Source organism: Symphalangus syndactylus, chromosome 17, assembly GCF_028878055.3.
Source record: "Symphalangus syndactylus isolate Jambi chromosome 17, NHGRI_mSymSyn1-v2.1_pri, whole genome shotgun sequence".
Lineage (NCBI taxonomy): Eukaryota > Metazoa > Chordata > Mammalia > Primates > Hylobatidae > Symphalangus > Symphalangus syndactylus.
This window is the reverse complement of record NC_072439.2, coordinates 45,203,162-45,222,447: the sequence shown is the minus strand read 5'-3', so window position 1 is coordinate 45,222,447 and position 19,286 is coordinate 45,203,162. Positions and strand designations below refer to the sequence as shown.

General features: G+C 36.4%; 1 protein-coding gene across 10 annotated transcripts in view; it reads right to left on the bottom strand.

Annotated features, from left to right (window-relative positions):
* Positions 1-19,286, bottom strand: part of TMEM117 (transmembrane protein 117) — a 610,505-nt gene that overhangs the window by 259,594 nt on the left and 331,625 nt on the right. For 9 of the 10 annotated variants that reach the window (XM_063620186.1, XM_055249767.2, XM_055249766.2 and 6 more), the window contains one exon: positions 686-785. The exons of the other annotated variant lie outside the window; for it this stretch is intronic. In XM_063620186.1, coding sequence (XP_063476256.1) covers positions 686-785 — 100 coding nt within the window. The remainder of the gene's footprint in view (positions 1-685; positions 786-19,286) is intronic. 10 annotated transcript variants of the gene reach the window in all.

Sequence of the window (19,286 nt, the reverse complement as noted above, 5' to 3'; positions counted from 1 at the left end):
ATCTTTAAATTTTAACCCAATGATTAAAAACAGAAGATACTTTCTTGACAGATGAGCTCAGCAGGAGACATGTTTGTCTGTTTGTTCCAGGCTTATACTAGCAAGGAGTAAGAAAATATAAAAGAGATTAAAAGAGATAATACTCAGAACTCATTTACCATTATATTAGTAGTTCCAATGAGGAAAATAAATATAGAAAACTATTTCTTAAATTGCTAAAAAAATATTTCATATGGTCTTCTGAGACAGGCCAGACCACATTCCTTACCTGAAAATTGTACATGCCTTAAAAAAAAGCCAAAATTATTTAGACAAACAAAATTATTTATAACTTCACAGGGAGAATTTCTATTAATGTTATGACTGTATATGTTTATGTGCTCAAACATACATGTGTGTTTAGATAGATAGATAGATAGATAGATAGATAGATAGATAGATAGATAATAGATTGATCGACAGATTCTGGTGGAGTGCCATTACTTACATTCTAATTGCATTGATTTTTTTTTCTGTGGTCCACAGATATTGGATATAATCTCTGGAATTATCTTTACTCATACACTTGTTTCACTCAAAGAGAGGTAATTATTTTACTCTACACCATCAAAAGCAGTGTCTGTCCAACACTGTGAACATGTCTTCCGTTTGATGTTTGAAATGGGTGAAGTTAAAATTTTCTTACCATCCAAGCTGTGACAAAGTCCCCCATCCAGGTCCCTACTGCAGCTAATTTCATGAAACTTTCATTTCGGATGCCCATATAGTCTGTAATGATATATGCTCTGTGGAAACAAACACACAAGACATTGTCCAGACTCAGAGAGTCATACAGTTAAGGCTTTCTGGTTCAGCAACAGGCAAAGGGACTTTTCCCACTCTCAACAAGCTGTCTTGCTCTTGTCCCATCACATATGCTTACAAATCTGGAAGTCTAAGAAGAGCTCTCAGGGTGTCTGGGTCACTTTCAATTACACTTGAAGACTGAATGTGGCTCTACCAATTACCATGTGCATTTCATATTTGAGCTGTAAGACTAATGACAGCTTTTGAAAAATCAAACAGAAATACTCAGCAAAGGTATTATTGCATGATCACTCAAGTATGAGCAGAGCAGAAACACTTCCTAAATTGGAGTAACTTGAAAGAGGAGAGAAGAGCTAACTTTCCTTCAGTTCCATCAAATCAAAAACAACTGGAAAAATGCTGGGATCAGGCTTTAGATATAACATCATACCTGAATAATGTTCAGAATAATATCAAGATTTAAGAAAAATTTCCATGCATAATAAAGCAGTATGAAATTTGATCCAAATATGTGTGATTTAAATTATTACTGAAATATAAATAAGAAAATATAATTATACCATTTACTTTTTGTATAGCTAATTCCTATTTCCACTGATCATTAAATATTAGTATTAAGACCATGCTTACTGTTCATCAAGCATTTTCATTTCTACGTTTTCATTTAATATTCAAGAAAACATTAATTATTATTTTTCTAATTCTGCAGTTTCTCTGAAAAAACTGGGACTCAGATCACATAACTTGCCCTATTCATATCATATAACTAACGAATGGTAGCTAGGTGACAAATTTCTCTCTCCCTCTTTTAGTTTTTATTTTACCCTTAAGTTTTTGTTCACTTAACTATTTTTACCTTAAATTTTGCTCCTTTTCTTATACATAATAATACCTGTACAATTTAGAGTACTGGTAAAACTTAATTCTTCTTAATTTTAAAATACATCCAATAGATAATGATTGTTCATTATTTATCTACTGAAATTATGAAGAAACACGTTTTTGAAGTCACTGAGAGGTAAACTATCTCCAATTCAGTTTTTTCTTTTCTGGAGTTATTTCAGATAATTCTGTTATCCACAAAATAAACAGATATTTAACGAGTTTTATTTAACAACAAAAGCAAACTTAAAAATTCTTAACATAACTCTTTTTCAACAGACTTCATTCACCTACCTTGGAAGCTCTGTGTAAGTGTTTTAAGGACTAACCCCAAAATTCTGAATCTCCAATTCCATGCACTTTGATAGTAGCCCAAAATTTATAGCTACCATAAATTGCATGCTTATAAGGTACCAAAGATAGTTATTACCACTTTAAATACAGTGTATACATCAACTCTCACACTGGTACAATGAAATGTATTATTATTCCCAATTGACAATATGAAATTGAGATTTACAGAGTTTTTGCAACTTGCTTAAGTTCAAGCATCTGGTAAATGGACAGGATTTAAATCTGAACTTGATTGATTCACAAACGCAGAAATTTAACCACTAAGCAACACCTTCTTCTTATAAGTATTAGTGAAGCTATAAAACACAACAAATATCTACTCTGTCCACAAGTAGCTTAGTAGATGATAAAAATTAAGACCTATTTCCCTTTAAGATAAATCCTAATAAGAAGTCAAGAATAGTATGCAGAACCTTTAGCTCTCCAGAGCAATCATCAAATCTTGAGTTTCAATTCATGTTGAATTCACCAATCGAAGTGGCGTCCACTTGAAAGCCCCCAAGTTATTCACTTGGACAACTTGGTGTAGCACCATTCAGTACCATGATCACTGAACAGCTCTTGGTCAGTGAACTCAACATTACTATAAAGGATTAGCTCTGGTAATTGCCCAGTTCTTTCAATGATACCTAATTTGAAGAACTTGTTCAATGCCCCACCTGCCCACTTTTCCAATTAGTTCTAGAATATCTTGGGGTAGAGTGGAAATTTTAGGGTATATTCCCTGTAACTGCATAGATATGTATAAGAGAAGGTATCATTCTTTTATTTTACTATCTGAAAATAGAGACAGGCGGCTGGATACACTTGCAACAGATCAATCATCCAGCTAAGAACTGAAAAAAAAAAAAAAAAAAAAAAAAAACACCACCACACTCTGGGGCTTTTCAGAGGGAAAAGGGTGGGAGGAGAGAGAGGATCAGGAAAAATAACTAATGGGTACTAGGCTTAATACCTGAGTGATGAAACAATCTGTAAAACAAACCCCCATGACACGAGATTATCTATATAGCAAAACTGCACATGTACTCCTGAACTTAAAAGTTCTTTAAAAATGCAAAAAATGTCACAAATTTGGTATCATGGAGGTTATTGACAAAAGGAGTTTTAATGAAGTGGTGCTACTGTACATGTGTATACAATTTGAATATATGTTAATCAAAAGTGTTAACAGTTTAAATAATCAAAAAATTAAAATTGATGAGGCAATGAAGACTAGAAAAATCAAGATACCAGATTAGAGAGAACTGTGGAAAGTTAGAACTGTGAAGAAGAGACAACACTGGAAATTTAAGGAGCCAAGATCCTAGTGAGGAAGGAGAAACCCAGAAGACAGCATGACACACAGCTGGTTGCCTTTCAAGACACTTGCCAAACCTTTCTGAACTTGTACAGGAAGGAGACTAAAAGACTAAGTAAAATCTCTAAAAAGCATTAGGGAGGTTTGGCAACTTCCTCATGCTGAGGACTCTATTAGAGTTCAGAACCAGCCAGAGAATGTGGTCCAAGAGAACACAGCCCTCTGGAGGGCTACAGAAAACCAGAGATGGATGAATCCTTGTGAAAGTGTAAATCAGCCCTTACCCAGTCCATTTGATGACTGGATTGTGGTGATCAGCTTCTACTCTCTCCACTTAACAAAGGAAAAGTAAAAGTTTGGGGAAAAATAAAATTTCGTTTTATCCTCTACACACTTTTATACATAATATCTGTCCATCATTCAAAAATTACTAGGATGTCAAGAGACAAGCTCCTATCACTGAAAACCAAGAGAAAAAACTGTCCAGAAGAATAGGAAGCTATTTTGGCTATCTTGTCTACTGTTGATTCTCCAGTGGAGAATTAATAAATATTTGTTTAAATTATGATTTAATAAAGTGACCCAAATCATTCATATTTATTTATATATGGCATGGGTAGATCTCCATACATTAAATCCTAGAAACAGAAATAAAATGAGATTGAATCATGAAAAACTTTTCCACGGAGGAAGATATTAAAAACTTCTAAAAATTGTTTTGTGTGTTCACTTTATCTCTCCAGCTACATTTATAGCTTCTTGACTTACTGGAAGATAACTGTCCTGTATTCACCCAGAGTGATTCACCCAGCACAAAATAAAGTATCCTTGCCTGTGGCTGTGGACATATGATAAGTGCTAGATGCTATAACAATGCAGATGAGATAGTACTGACAACTTATGAAATAAGTAATATACTTAAAAATGAAGAATAATATATAAAGACTAGTCATTATTCAGTAATTATTCTTATTTTTGCTGCTTTGGATAAATATGAAGAAGAGTTACAAATATGCAGACCTGTCATAAAAATTTTCAGCTATTATTTCACTCATTTGCATATCCATTAACATTTAACAAGATTTCCTGGTTGGATTATAAAGAACAAGACAGGCATATATTTATATCAGCAATTTTAGCCAGTTTGAATATCACATTGGACTCTAGAAAAGTGAAATTGTGGGGTTTCATATACCTAATGATTTGGGAAAGTAATTCAGAATTAAATTTTATTTGCTAAGAGGCACAATTAAAGTTATTTTGTTTGGTGCATTAGCTGATTATTTTAACAACTCATACATCCTTTGTTTTCTTTTATGCTTTGTTTTCTTTTTTCCACTATCTAGAAAATCTTACAGTTCTACCAGCCTTCTAAGTAACTATTGATCATTGATAAAGGCTTCTAAGATCCTAAATAAATTTTTTCTCAGCTTCTAACTTCAATTATTTTTTCCTCGAGATTTAAACAACCATCAAATCCATAACAAACATGTGGAGATTTCAATATACAAGATCTGGAAAAGGCTAATTATCATAACATCTTGACAACAAGAGATACCAAGGCTATTAAAACCTGCTGCAAAATGACTAAACAGACTCTTAACATGAGCAAAATAGTCAATAAAACTATAATATAGTGAATTGGTCTTACAGTAAGGGTCTTGATCACTAGCAACAAAAGTTCCAGTTCACTTCAGTCTATTAGTCATACAGAAGTGGTTGCAGTCAATGCCAGGTGATTTAGTGGTTGAGTCTGAATTTTAACAGGAGGCAGTACACACAGATCACCAAACCAATATGGATCCATGCTTCACTGAAAATGCATCTGTGGCCAGCTGGATTCATAATGTCACAGCTGTCTCTCTCAGCCATGTTTGGGCAACATAAATAAGATTGGGGGCTTCACACACAAGTAAATCATGGACGAGGAGTTGACTTGCATGAGTACAGGCCTGGGTTAAACACACTAAAACTAAAGCAAAAGCTCTAAGTATTCTTAAGGCATTAAAGTGAAAATTTGTCACTACAAAATGCCAGTAACTAAACCTAGATTTTTAAAATTAACCTTTCCTCATTTTGTGTTTGTAATGAAATGATTAACTAGATTAATGACTCTAGTCACTTACTCAACTGTTATCCAAATAACCACATTTTAGTATATTTGCTCAAAATCTCTAGTTCTTGATTTAACATACTTTGATGGAGCTCAATACATGTGTAAGGACCTTCCAGGCCAGACCTATGGTTTGAAGCTATGGGGCAAGATCCCCTGGAATGTCACAAAAATGCTGCAGACAATTGTTAGCTGTAGCCTGTAATGATTAAAATTGCATCTGAACTAACGATGGTCACTGATAAAATTCCAACTCAAATTTCCTAACTTTAGCCATTAATTCCCTCTAAGTTCTATAAGGAAGACATATCTAAGAAGACTGGAGACAGAGTATCATTAACCAAGCCCACCCTCACTGTGAATACATCCAGCATACATCAATTCTTTCTTCCATTCCTTGACTTACTTCAGCCCATTCCGTGAAATTCATTTGTGCTGTATACAGAAACATTAGCATTACATCAATTTCTCCCTTTCCTTTACTCTCAACAGCTGTTTTTCTGTCATCACCACCATCAATGTCTAAATTCTGTCCATAATCTCTAATCTGAAACTAAAGTAATAATTTCCATTCTTTTGTAACTATTTCCACCCACAGTAAATTCTTTATTGACACTATGGGGATTTCCAGGGAAGAAACGGGGCATACTGGAGAAGCAGAAGTCTTGGAACCAGAAAATATTAAGCTTGCAACCCACCCCATACCCACATCACTTGGGACACATGATCAACTTTGATAATCATCCATTTCCTTATCTATATAGTGGGAATAAAAATACCTTTCCTTCACAGGGGTTTACTGGGGAACACATAATATAAAGTATGCAAAGCTTCTAGTACAACTATTTCATAATATGCATGCAAAAAAAGGTAAACTTTTGGCCTACTGGCTTCCATTTTTCAAAATAATATTGTGGTCCCCAGTGTCACAGGGTAAAGCATATGATATGGTTTGGCTGTGTCCCTACCCAAATCTCATCTTGGATTGTAACTTCCACAATTCCCAAGTGTTGTGGGAGGGACCCAGTAGTAGGTAGTTGAATAAGCAGGATGGGTCTTTCTTGTGCTCTTCTCGCAATGGTGAGTGGGTCTCATGAGATCTGATGGTTTTAAATAGAGGAGTTCCCCTGCACAAACTCTCTCTTTGCTGGCCGCCATCCATGTAAGATGTGACTTGCTCCTCCTTGCTTTCCACCATGATTGTGATGCCTCCCAAGCCATGTGGAACTGTAAGTCCATTAAATCTCTGTTTCTTCCCAGTATCAGGTATGTCTTTATCAGCAGCGTGAAAATGGACTAAGACAACATGGATAAGAAGAACCTCCACTCTGCAAGGCATCTTCATTTTTAGACTCATCTCCTTACATTTCAGAATCTCCTTCTTTCAGGCCCTCCTCCTACTAGGAAATCAATCTCACTAATATACCACCATTTCATAATACACTTATCATAGCTGCCCAGAATGCTCTCTTTGTCCCATGCCATTCCCTGTCTTCTGGCTTGAGATTACTACCTCAGTCTGTCCACTGAGAAATCTACTGCCATTACTTTTGAAAGTTATTGCTTCCCTAGTGTTGTCATAATACTTTGACTATACCTCTATGTTAAATCATTTTCCCAGAGTATTTTAATGATTTTCTTACATTGCCCCACTCTCCCATAAGATTTATTTCATCAAGGGTAAAATACATGTATCATTTTTTTTTTTTGGCAAATGAAATTCTTGGCCCAGGGTATAGTATGTTTTAGGAATGCAATAAATAAGTAAATGAATTAAATAGTAAATTATTAAATCATTTGACGTCAGGGCCAAAGTAGGATGAGTATAAAAGCATAAAAGGTAAAAACAAGGATTTGCAATACAAGATAAAATAAAAGCAAACATCAAAGACAAATTGTGTGCCATGTAATTATGATGCTCTAACAAAGTTAGAATAGAGTGTTATTGTATCATTTTTATTACCTCTTCTGGAATAAAAAGCTAGAGGCTAGAATATAAATAAATCAAAATAAAGAACATATCTTTGACTTTCTGCAACACATGCTGTAAATTTACTTACTTTGAACATCAGTTGAATAATTTAAAAAGTAAAATATTGAAAATCTACTTAATCATATTAAAGTATTTTTTAAATGGGATTACTTATCAATACATGATTTAGTGCACCAATTTGCTGGCACAAACAATACCAGAGCTACATAGTAAAATACATTTATTTTATCCATGTGAAAAAAAGGAAAGAAAATGTATTCCACTGCCCTTCAAATGGATACTGTAAAACTACATTTGTTGTGTGTCCTTTAAAGTCAAAATATAGAGGTCTATAAGGTTAAAAAACAATACAGCCTCAAAACTAATTCTACACTTTGGGAGGCCGAGGCGGGCGGATCACGAGGTCAGGAGATCGAGACCACGGTGAAACCCCGTCTCTACTAAAAATACAAAAAATTAGCCGGGCGTGGTGGCGGGCGCCTGTAGTCCCAGCTACTCGGAGAGGCTGAGGCAGGAGAATGGCGTGAACGCGGGAGGCAGAGCTTGCAGTGAGCCGAGATTGAGCCACTGCACTCCAGCCTGGGTGAAAAAGTGAGAAAAAAAAAAAAAAACTAATTCTAAAGTTCCAGATATTTTGTGGTTATATCCTGAGTTTCTTTCATAGTTTAATTTTTTTTTATCAACTTCCCAAACACTCCAGGAATATGCAATCTAATTTGATGCTCTGAATAGTTCTGTCTTCTATCTCTAATGAAGTAAACAAATACTACAAAGAGACTTCATTTATCTTCGCTAAAGTTATTAGAAAAATGATACAGATAACCAAGCTTTAAAATCCTGAGCTTGTTGCTAAGAGAACCCCAATAAATCCCCAAAGGAATCCAGAGAGTCACAAATTACCTGAAATTTCATAATTAATTTAGTCACATTTTAGTGTTAAATAAAATTTAGTGTTTAGAACTATTCAAGTAAAATATATATAATGCATTGCTATAAGTTTTTATTATTGTAAAAGGGAATTGTGAGCTAAGCCAGAATGGCATTCATTAATTTACCCTATATAATGATGCTTCTATCTAAACTAATTGGAAGGGCATAAAATAACTTACAAGTTTTGCAAAGATTTTGATGCTGTTCAAAGTAGAACAAAAACCAGTTTAATTTTAATGGGTATGTGTCAGTGGAGGCAAGTGCTCATGGTTGTAAATGATCACAATAATGGAATAAAAACAATGGGACATAAATACAATAATTAACATTTGCCAGGAACTATAATTCGTCCACTGTATATAATAAAATGAAGAAACCTGAAAAATGAGACTGCTCTTGTATTTCCCACAAAATTTTCAAATTCAAAGCAATTGTGACAATTTCTTTTCTTTCTCTTCTCTCCCCTCCTCCTTCTTCTTCTCTTTCTTCTTTTTGTCCATCTTCCTCTGGATATGAATTCAACCACCTCTTTTTCTCTTCCCTGTAGCTACTCAACACTATTTCCCAATGATTTACTCCATATTCCTGTTGAAAGAATTTTAGGCTCCAGTGATATGGGGAAGGGAGAAGGGAGCTGTCTTTTTACCCAGGAACCTTATTGCAGCATGTAAATTTATATTGGATAAGCACCTATCTTAATTTATATTCATTTATTCATTAAACAAATAATTACTGATGTCTCACTACATGCTAGACCATGACCCTGATACTTGTAAACTCATAAATTTTCAAGAGAAAGAAAATAGCACCCCAGAGCTAGTGGTCCCATCTTGGATTATCACTCAGTGCCTCTTTTCTAGTAATTTCTTCCTGCCATTGGGGTAAGCTTATGGAGACATATATAATGATGCCCAACTCTGCTATTGTTTCCTTTTCTGGTAATTTAGAACCAATGCAAAAAGAGAGAAAGAAGGAAATATCTCTCCTGGAGGTGATATGAGGAAACAACCCAGTGATTACTGGAGACCACAGTTTTATCCCCTGTAATCTGCAGACAAAGCAAGAGAAGGAAAGAGAGAGAGAGTGGCAGAGAGTGAGAGGGCAGGCAGAGGACGAAAGCCGGCTGACATATGCAAAGAAGGAGAGAAGACAGGAAAAAACATGCGTGGTGTGGCAGTCTAATTCTAATGCCTTCATGGGACATGTATACCAGCACTTTGGATTCCATGGGACATCCATGTTGCTTCCTAAGAATCACTGTTCCCTACCTTATCTTTGTTCTTGAGCTAACTTCACTGAGACTATATTCGTTGCACTGAAAAGCATTGTAACTATTCACCCAGGAAAGAGGGCAGAGTCTAAAATTGTGGTTCTGAGTATTTTGTTCAATTTTAACTGTGCAACAATTCTTCTAGCCTTTTAGAAATAAATGACACTAAATTGGCTATAAGAAAAAAGCCATCAGTGTAGTTGGTAGACTGAGGTTTGTTCTCAAATTATTCCTAATTAGAACAAAGATCAACAGATGTGCCCACACTTTGTGGTACTGCTCTAGGAAATGGGGAAAACATGTTTAAATCGAATGTACTGTTTCCGCATACAAATTTCACAGGTGTCCTGAAGTTTAGAATAGCACTCCCCTCTCTCTCCAGTTAAAAAATGCAATATATGTTCCAGTTAAGACCAACCTGTTAAACATGGGCAACATAGTGCACCACATCTCTACAAAACCAAAAAATTAGCCAGGCTTGGTGGCGCATACTTGTAGATCAAGCTACTTAGAGGCTGAGGTAGGAGGATTGCTTGAGCCCAGGAGGTCAAGGCTACAGTGAGCAAGCCTTGATCGCACCACTGCACTCAAGCCTGGGCAACAGAGTGATAACCTGTCTCAAAAAAACAAATACAAAATCCCCAAAAGACCAATGTGTCTCCGTTTTGAGTGATGTGGGACAAACGGTGAGTGTGTCAACTGAGTCACAATAAGTGAGGGAAAATCTGTGCACTGAATAGATGAAAAGCTAGATTTGACATCACTTAACTAGCTAAATAAAGGGAGCCTGATTTTGAAATATAAAGTGTTGACAAAAGATAAAATAAAGGCAGATAATGTGTAACCTGGAAAGAGTGGAGGCTGCATTTCTGAAGACCAAAGATATTTTATAGGTCTCTTACAAAGTGTCAGAAAAAGGTAACAAGAAGATAATATTAAGCAGACATCATTTAGTAGTGTAGAATAGAGCTGGAGAGATCAACACAGGAGTTTGGGAGAGGGGCCCTGGAATTGAGTTTGCCAATAATATAGAAGTGGTGTATCAGATAAAGGATTTTGAAGCACTTTCCCCATTTGTGCTTGGCCATACCAAAACTTGGACCTTCCACGAAGAACTTTAAAGCCCAAGGGACATCTCTTTAGCCTCACAAAGCCTCATTATCATCATATGCCCTTCAAATTAGAAGTAAATTAGTTCTCAGTGCCCCATAAATTTGTTTCATAATTTTACTAATTATATAGTTTCTCTTGACTTAACCACCAAGAATTTCATGCTCTGCTTTTGAAATGTGTGTTTCAAAAGCTGTACCACACCAGCTATCATACCACGGTCAAAAAATAAAAAAGAAAAAGGAAAAGAGAGGAGAGGAGAAGAAAAGCCAGAATTCCACCCATCTTGTGAACATTTCAGACCCATCATGTTCCTCCAGATAACTCAGTAAGTTTTCTGAGAGTTTCCTTTGTGCTGTTGGAACCAGCACTGTTAGCTATTACAGTGCTATTTTCCTCTTCTTCCACTCACTGTCATGAAGGTGAGTTGATTCCAATGCCAAAAGTGGTTCCAGAGACACCCTCTCTTCAACTGATGCCCACCGAAGAACCTGCTACTGCCACTCATGTTGTCAACGTGTGCACCAAGACCAAGGTACTCATGTCTGTGCCAAGGACAATGCAGACATCTTCGCAAATTCTGTTATTACGACAGATGCCTCCCTTATAATGTCTGTGATCAGTCAACCAATACACCCACATCATTGTACCATGCCTGTGCTACCACAAGCCAATAGCAACAGGGACACTGATGCCCTGCAGTCTCAAATTCCCAAAGAGATTATGGAAAACTCACTTTTCACTTTTACTTCTTGTACTTGCTCTTACCATCTGATTCAGGTGTGAGTGGTTGCGACCACGAGTAAAATACGCTGTGCTTTATTCACAATAATGCTTTCTTTTTCAACACTTGCCCCGTGTTTCTGAACTTTGAACTTTGAACCTGCTTCAACTGTCTCTTAGATGTTATTTTTTAGGCCTTTTGGTGCCACATGTAAACAGCACCCTAGAAGTAAGATTACATGTAAACTTGGTGGAGTGAGAAATTATGTTTCCCTCTTCCAAAATCTACTACAACGACAATGTGGAAATTTAAAAAAAACTGCAGAGTAGGAGAAGAAATGACAGAACATGAGAAATTTTTAATGCAATTTTAGAAAGCAGATTGAGGAACGGGGATGGTCATTGTTTCAGCTTTCTTTGTTGTATTGACTTTTTCTGGAGCACGTAATAAGGAAGCTAAACTCTATCTCTGGATCCCAATAATGCTCAGGGATGAGCAGCTCAGGATTTCTGAAGGCAAGGGAGAAGAGGAATGAAAGAGAAAAATGATCCTCCAATGGAGGATCAGTAGAAATGTTTCACAATGAGTTGTTAAGCCACCAGGTATCTTCCCTGATGCAATGAAACCTGGAAATGACTTTCACCCCACCTAACTTAGATGGGATATTTGCTACATGAAGAAATTCAAGCCTGGAATGAGGCACCTTAATAAGAAGGAGCTTTAAAATACAAAGGGTGTGTGTGTGTGTGTGTACATTCATATATGAGTTCCATTATCCACAATGTTGTTTGTCTAGGTTAAAGACAGAAGTTTCATCTAAAAAAAAAAATCTGAGCAGCCCCTCCCTCTTAAAAAAGGCTTATTAACAATTGAGGGTCTCCCAGTGAAATGGCCAAATTCCTGCACAGCCTCCTTCTCCCTAATTTTTATCCATCAATAAGCCTATCCATGCACAGAGACTTCCCAGTCATCTTTTTATTGCTCAGCCTTAAATATGGATAGACTTCAGGTATTACCATATATTTGAAGAAAATCTCTAACAAGGAAAATAAAAAGCTCAAAATGAAATAAAAACAAGGAACAAAACAGACAATGCAGAAAACAGAAAAAGTGAGAACAGAATAAAGATATTTTTCAGACCTGCAAAGTAAAAATTCAATTATATGCTGGTATAAAAACACCTAAAACTAAGGCTATATAAAGGTTGAAAATAGTGGGAAAAGATAACATGCAAATAACAGCAAAATAAAATTTGGTAGAGCTATATCAATATCAATTTTAAAGGTGAATAGTATTATTATAAATTAAGACCGATTCTTACTAATGATAACAGGGTCAACTTATCAGGAAGATACAGTGTGCTATCAAAATATATAAATTAAAATAAATTGGCAAAACATTAAGGAAAAATAAATTCCCACAGAAGATGTGAAATAACATATTTTTCTCAATAATCAATGGAACAAGCAGACAGAAACTAGTAAGGATATAAAGGATTTAAATAAGAGGATTAGCAAACTCTGACTAATGGATATATAGAGAAAAACTCACCCCACAACTACAGAATGCACATTCTTTTAATGCAACAGAGAACACTTAGAAATATTGATCATAAGCAGGCCATAAACAAGTCTCAAAAAAATTAAAATGACTAAATCATACATAGGATATTCTTTGTCCATAATATAACTAAACTACACATCAGTAACACATAATTTGAGAACTCCCAGATCATTGGAAACTAAGAGAGACACTTCCAAATAACAGGAGTCAAAACAGAAACCTCAATGAGGCAGAGTAAATATTTTGAACAAGATAATAATGAGAGCACTGTGAGAAAGAAACAGCAAAATTAACCACAAAGAGAGAAATAGGTAAGTTTTTTAAAGACTTCAATTAAATAAGAAGTAAAGAAAAAAGGAATTACACAATAGACCAACACAGCTAGTCCTGTGAAAAGATGTAAAACTAATCAGTCCCTGGCAAGACTGATCAAAATATACAGAAAAAGCACAATGTCAGAAATCAATGTCAGAAATGAAATAGGGGCAGTGCTATAGATTCTTCAGAGATTAAACAAATAATCAGCTCATTTTCTTAAATGATATGCAAACTAAAAATGAAAATTTAGATGAAATCAATAAGTTTCTAGAAAAAAAACATTTACAAATTACCAAAATGTACATAGGAATAAAAAGTAGATCTGTAACTATTCACAAAATTCTATCTATAAGTAGAAACTTTCCCACAAGAAAAATCCAGGCCCAGATGTGCATATGGGCACCAAAAGAAAGGTACAGGAATGTTTATAGCATCATTATTTATAATAATCTGGAATGGGAAACTACCCAAATGCCTATCAACAGAAGAATGGATAAACATATTATAGTACAGTCCTACAATGGAGACTGTTCAACAATGAAAACTACTACTAATTGAAGCCTGGATAGTTCTCAGAAATTGTCACAGAAAAGAAGTCAAAACCCCCTCACCAAAAACATTATATAATTACAAATATATAAAACTCAGAAATAGCCAAAACTAAGCTATGGTATTAGAGATGTCATGTAAGTGGTAAAATTATTTAGCAAAGTAAGAAAGCAAAGGGCCTAAAACCTGAGATAGTTGTTACCTTGGAGGGAAGGGAGAGGTTTATCACTAGGACAACCAGAGGGCAGCTTCTGGGATCCTGACAATACTCCTTTGATTGACATCAGTGATAATAACATGAGCAACATGAGTGTTCGCTTAATAATATTTTATAATAATTTACTCCACAATAATTAAGACATACCTGTGTGCAATCGGCCTTCACTTTTATGCAGGTAGATTATTTCCACATTTTAAAAATTACCAAAAAAAATAAAGAACCAATTAGTATAGTAAAGTTTCAACAAATGGTAACTATTATTTTTTTTTATGGGAGAAACACTGGGATAGTAAAAGATCAACATAACTTTGGGAGAAAATTATTTTTATGTTGGATAGGATAGTGCCACAGAGGGAAGTAGAAGAACAAAGATTCCTGAAATATGATCGAGGCTGTGCAATTAGTGAAATATCCTGGCTAGAACAAGGGCAAGGTAAAAAAATAATAAACGATGAAGCTGAAATTAATGATGTAGTGAAGGGTATTGTAATGAGTGCCTACAATGTAATTTAGCCTATATTTTAAAGTATGTGAACAATTCACATTTGGAAACTAGATTGTTTGAGTTTCTTCCATAAGTTGCTACAGTTTAAATATCTTTCTGCATTCTAACTGACCAAGCTTCTTGATACCTCTTAAGGGGAAAGTGATGGTATAGCTGAATGAAAGGGCTACCATTTTTACATACATAATGCCTAATAAGGTAGAGATTAAATCTAGTGCCATTTGAAAGACCCATAAAAATTTATATCTGCTTCATCTATTTCAAGACGGGGAGGCAGGAAGTCACCTCGAAGCAAATGTTCCCTGGGTTCCATGAGGAATCACTTGGGTAATTTCCCGGTAGCTCTCCGGGTTAAGATAAGAAAGTTACTGAGAAAGGGGAATGGGAAAGAGTGTAATAAACTTCTGTGACTCTAGTAAAGCTCTGCAAGACACTGACATGCAGAGCTGATCACCAGGGAGGAAAAGAGGAGATCTGCTCCCTAAGATGGGAAGCACAGAGGCTTACTGTGAAAGACCTGACAGGCCCAGCGCTATAGAAGAATGATGAGACGTCTCCAGACAAAAACTGTGGGGAAAGTGGATGGCCACACTGCTGACTTGGGCCGCTCACCAAAGGGCATGTGTAGGAGAGCTGTTTTCAGCCCCCAGTGTGACTAATGGAAGCTCTTCTGAACTCACCATTCTGGGGTTAGAAACAGTGCTGTGGCCCATGCAGGGTCTGGGCCAGGGACAACACTCATGGTGGGTAGACAGAAGTCTGTGGAACTATGCAGGAGCAAGCTTCAACAATGACACCATGTAGCAGACTAACAGTAAGACACACATGAAGTAGAAGAATAATCAGAATGGCACAGCTTTTTCTACAGCTGGTATTTGAAAAACACAGACCCTAGTGACCCTACATAGGACTGGGCAAAGCATCAAGTTTAAGGTTGACTGGGTGGGTATAACTTCAAAAGGGATATTGGATTCCTTGCTAATGAATGCAGGTAAGACTTCAAGACATTAATTAAAAGGTTAAAATATATCAGCCCAAATTTATACTCATTTTGCAAAGCATTCGTGCCACCAATGTATGATGCCAGATATTTCCACACAATCAGCTTAAATCTGCTGGGCATACATATAATCCCTCACAAATACTGAAAGCATAGGCTTTTGGTGGTAATTAAAGGTCTGTTTGCCTGGGAATTTCTCTTCACGCAACTCAGGAACAAGAAGCTTAGGAGCATACCCAGCCCTGAAAGAATAGCCACTTAGGATGCCTCCCAGCCGTCTGCAATGGAACTTAAAGGCAGCTGCTTATCCCTGAAGGGGAGGGTCAGCTATTTATTCATTCTTTCAACAATATTGATTGAACACCTCCTAGATGCCAGGAACTGTGCTAGGTGCTGGGAATACCAAGATGAATAAGACATACTCATTACCATTTAGCAAATGAAAAAAGACTTGCAAACAATTCAACAGAGCCCTCTGTGTAAAATGTTGTGCATGAGAGAGGAAGCGGGGATCAGAGAAGCCTAATTCTTCTGGTGTGAAGAGAAGGGGGCAGAGAGAAGAGAAGGCTTTACAGAGAAGGGCAGAGGAGGGCAAAAGTGTTTGAAGTAGAAGAAAACAGACAGACAAAGGAAGAGAAGGCCGGAAGCAGCAGGGCATGAGAGGAGCGGAGAGGGCAGCTCAGGGCTGCTGCTGGAATGCCCGGTGCAGCAGGCAGGCAGGCTGGAGAGGCAGAGGATATGTCCCAGCAGGCTTTGCACAGCCTTAACAAGGCTTGAAATGAGAACTGAAATGGGAACATTAGAAACATAAACCTCTATCCCAACATCTACCTAATATTATTTATTTCATATATTTAAAAGGCTTTCCATTTAGGAAACGGTATCAGAGTTCTCCAGAGAAACAGAACCAGCAGATGATGAAGTAGATAGATAGATAGACAGACAGACAGACATAGGCATACACATAAATAGGGATTTATTTCAAGGAACTGGCGTATGCAACTGTGGATCTGGCAACCAGGCTGGAATTTCTTAGGAAGAAGTTGATATCGAAAAAAATTGAGGAAGAATTTCTTCTTTCTCTGGCAAACATCAATTTTTGCTTCTGCAGCCTTTCAACAGATTGGGTAAGGCCCACCCAAATTATCAAGAAGAAACTATTTTACTTAGTCTTTTTTTTTTTTTTTGAGACAGAGTTTTGCTCTTGTTGCCCAGGCTGGAGTGCAATGGCACGATCTCAGCTCATCACAACCTCAGCCTCCCATGTTTAAGCAATTCTCCTGCCTCAGCCTCCCAAGTAGCTGGGATTACAGGCATGCACCAACACACCCAGCTAATTTTGTTTTTTTAGCAGAGATGGGGTTTCTCCATGTTGGTCAGGCTGGTCTCAAACTCTCAACCTCAGGTGATCTGCTCCCTTCGGCCTCCCAAAGTTCTGGGGTAACAGGCGTGAGCCACCGCAACCAGCCTTACTTAGTCATTTTATTGGAGATGTCAACTATATCTACAAAATACCTTCACAACAACACCTAGATTTGTATTTGATTAAATAACTGGGTACTATAGCCTAGCCAAGTTGATACATAAAACTATCATAGAAATCATATTAATAATTTACATTTAAAGATACAGTTGTTTTTACATCCAAAAATACAATGCCTATCAACATATGACACAATACTTTAAAATCTCTATGATCCTAATTTTAGAATTCAACACAGAAATCCTATAAAATTGCTTCCACTTTCCCTAGCTACCTCATCAAGTAGAAATGGTGCTTCTCATCAATATTATCGTTGAGAAGTCAAGAGACTTACTCATACCTGAATATTTTATCATTTAAACTGTGGGGCTTCACAATATTTCTGAAATTTTAACTCAGTTTCCATGAGTTCATACCTGTGCCTTAATCCATGAGTTTTGTTGCAACACAGAACTATATGGCTCTCTTTTTCTTCTGGCTCCTTTTTGAAGTTCCTACACTAGAATTATTTGTGCTGTCAAGCATCAACTTTCTGCTTGCATGTTAACAGCTGCAGATAACAGGTAAATTACATGCATGTCCAACCTAAAAAGTGTTCCTTTGAAACCACAAGGTATTCGCTTTAAAATCCTCTGGAGAATAGAGGTCATGTTTATGTTGGGTGTTTTTACCAAATGACCTATTTTTTCCTATTAAAAATAGACTAGTCCTTGAACAGAGCCAAATACTGCAACTAGTGCACTGTATAGTAAACAGTCATCAGCCTATGAGAAACACTGTACAATGTTAATATCATATGAAATCACTAACTGCTGGAACTTTGAAGGTCAGAAACCATTTCTGAAATCCTGATAGTTTCAAGGCATTATATGAATACAGGTAGAAGAACACAGGTAGAATCTGAACATTGCCTAATGCTGTAGATGTCTAGAGAATATTTGTTAAATCTAAAAAGGAGGGAGACAAATTCCACCTTCTAGAGTTAAATGAGTGAAGAAGAATTGGAAGTTGATATCAAACTAAACCAAGCATTGTATACATTTATACTCAGTTATTTGATATAAAAGCACATACAGTTGACCTTTGAACAATGGAGAGGTTAGAGACTGCAAAAATCTAACAATTTCAAAAATCTGTGTACATGCCTTCATATGTTAATCGCAGCACTATTCACAATAGCAAAGATACGAAATCAACCTAAATGCCTATTAATGGTGGATTGGATAAATATGTGATACATAATTAGAACTAAAACATTCCTCAGCAAATGCAAAGAAAAAAAAAAACCCAAAGTCACAACAGTCTCTCAGACTACAGTGCAATCAAATTACAAGTCAAGATTAAGAAATTCACTCAAACCATATACTACATGGAAACTGAACAACCTTCTCCTAAATGACTTTTGGGTAAATAATGAAATTAATCTACAAATCAAGAAGTTCTTTGAAGCTAATGAGAACAAAGCTACAATGTAGGAGAATCTCTGTGATACAGCTAAAGCACTGTTGAGAGACAAATTTATAGCACTAAATGCCCACATTTAAAAAACTAGAAAGATCTCAAGTTAACAATCTAACATCACAACTAAAAGAATCAGAGAACCAAGAGCAAACAAACCGCAAAGCAGCCAGAAGACAAGAAATAACCAAGATCAGAGCTGAACTGAAGGAGACAGAGACAGAAAAAGAACTTCAAAAAATAAATGAATCCAGGAGCTGGTTTTCTGAAAAATTAATAAAACAGATAGACCACTAGCTAGACTAATAAAAAGGAAGAGAGAGAAGATTCAAATAAATATGATCAGAAATGATAAGAGGGAATGTCACCACTGACCCCACAAAAATACAAACAACCATCAGAGAACACTATAAATACTTCTAACACATAAACTAGAAAATCTAGAAAAAAAATGGATAAATTCCTGGACTACACATCTTCCCAAGACTGAACCAGGAGGAAATTGAATCCCAGGCCGGGCGCGGTGGCTCACGCCTGTAATCCCAGCATTTCGGGAGGCCAAGGCAGGCGGATCACAAGGTCAGGAGATCGAGACCATCCTGGCTAACACAGTGAAACCCCGTCTCTACTAAAAAAGAATACAAAAAATTAGTCAGGCGTGGTGGCAGGAGCCTGTAGTCCCAGCTACTCGGGAGGCTGAGGCAGGA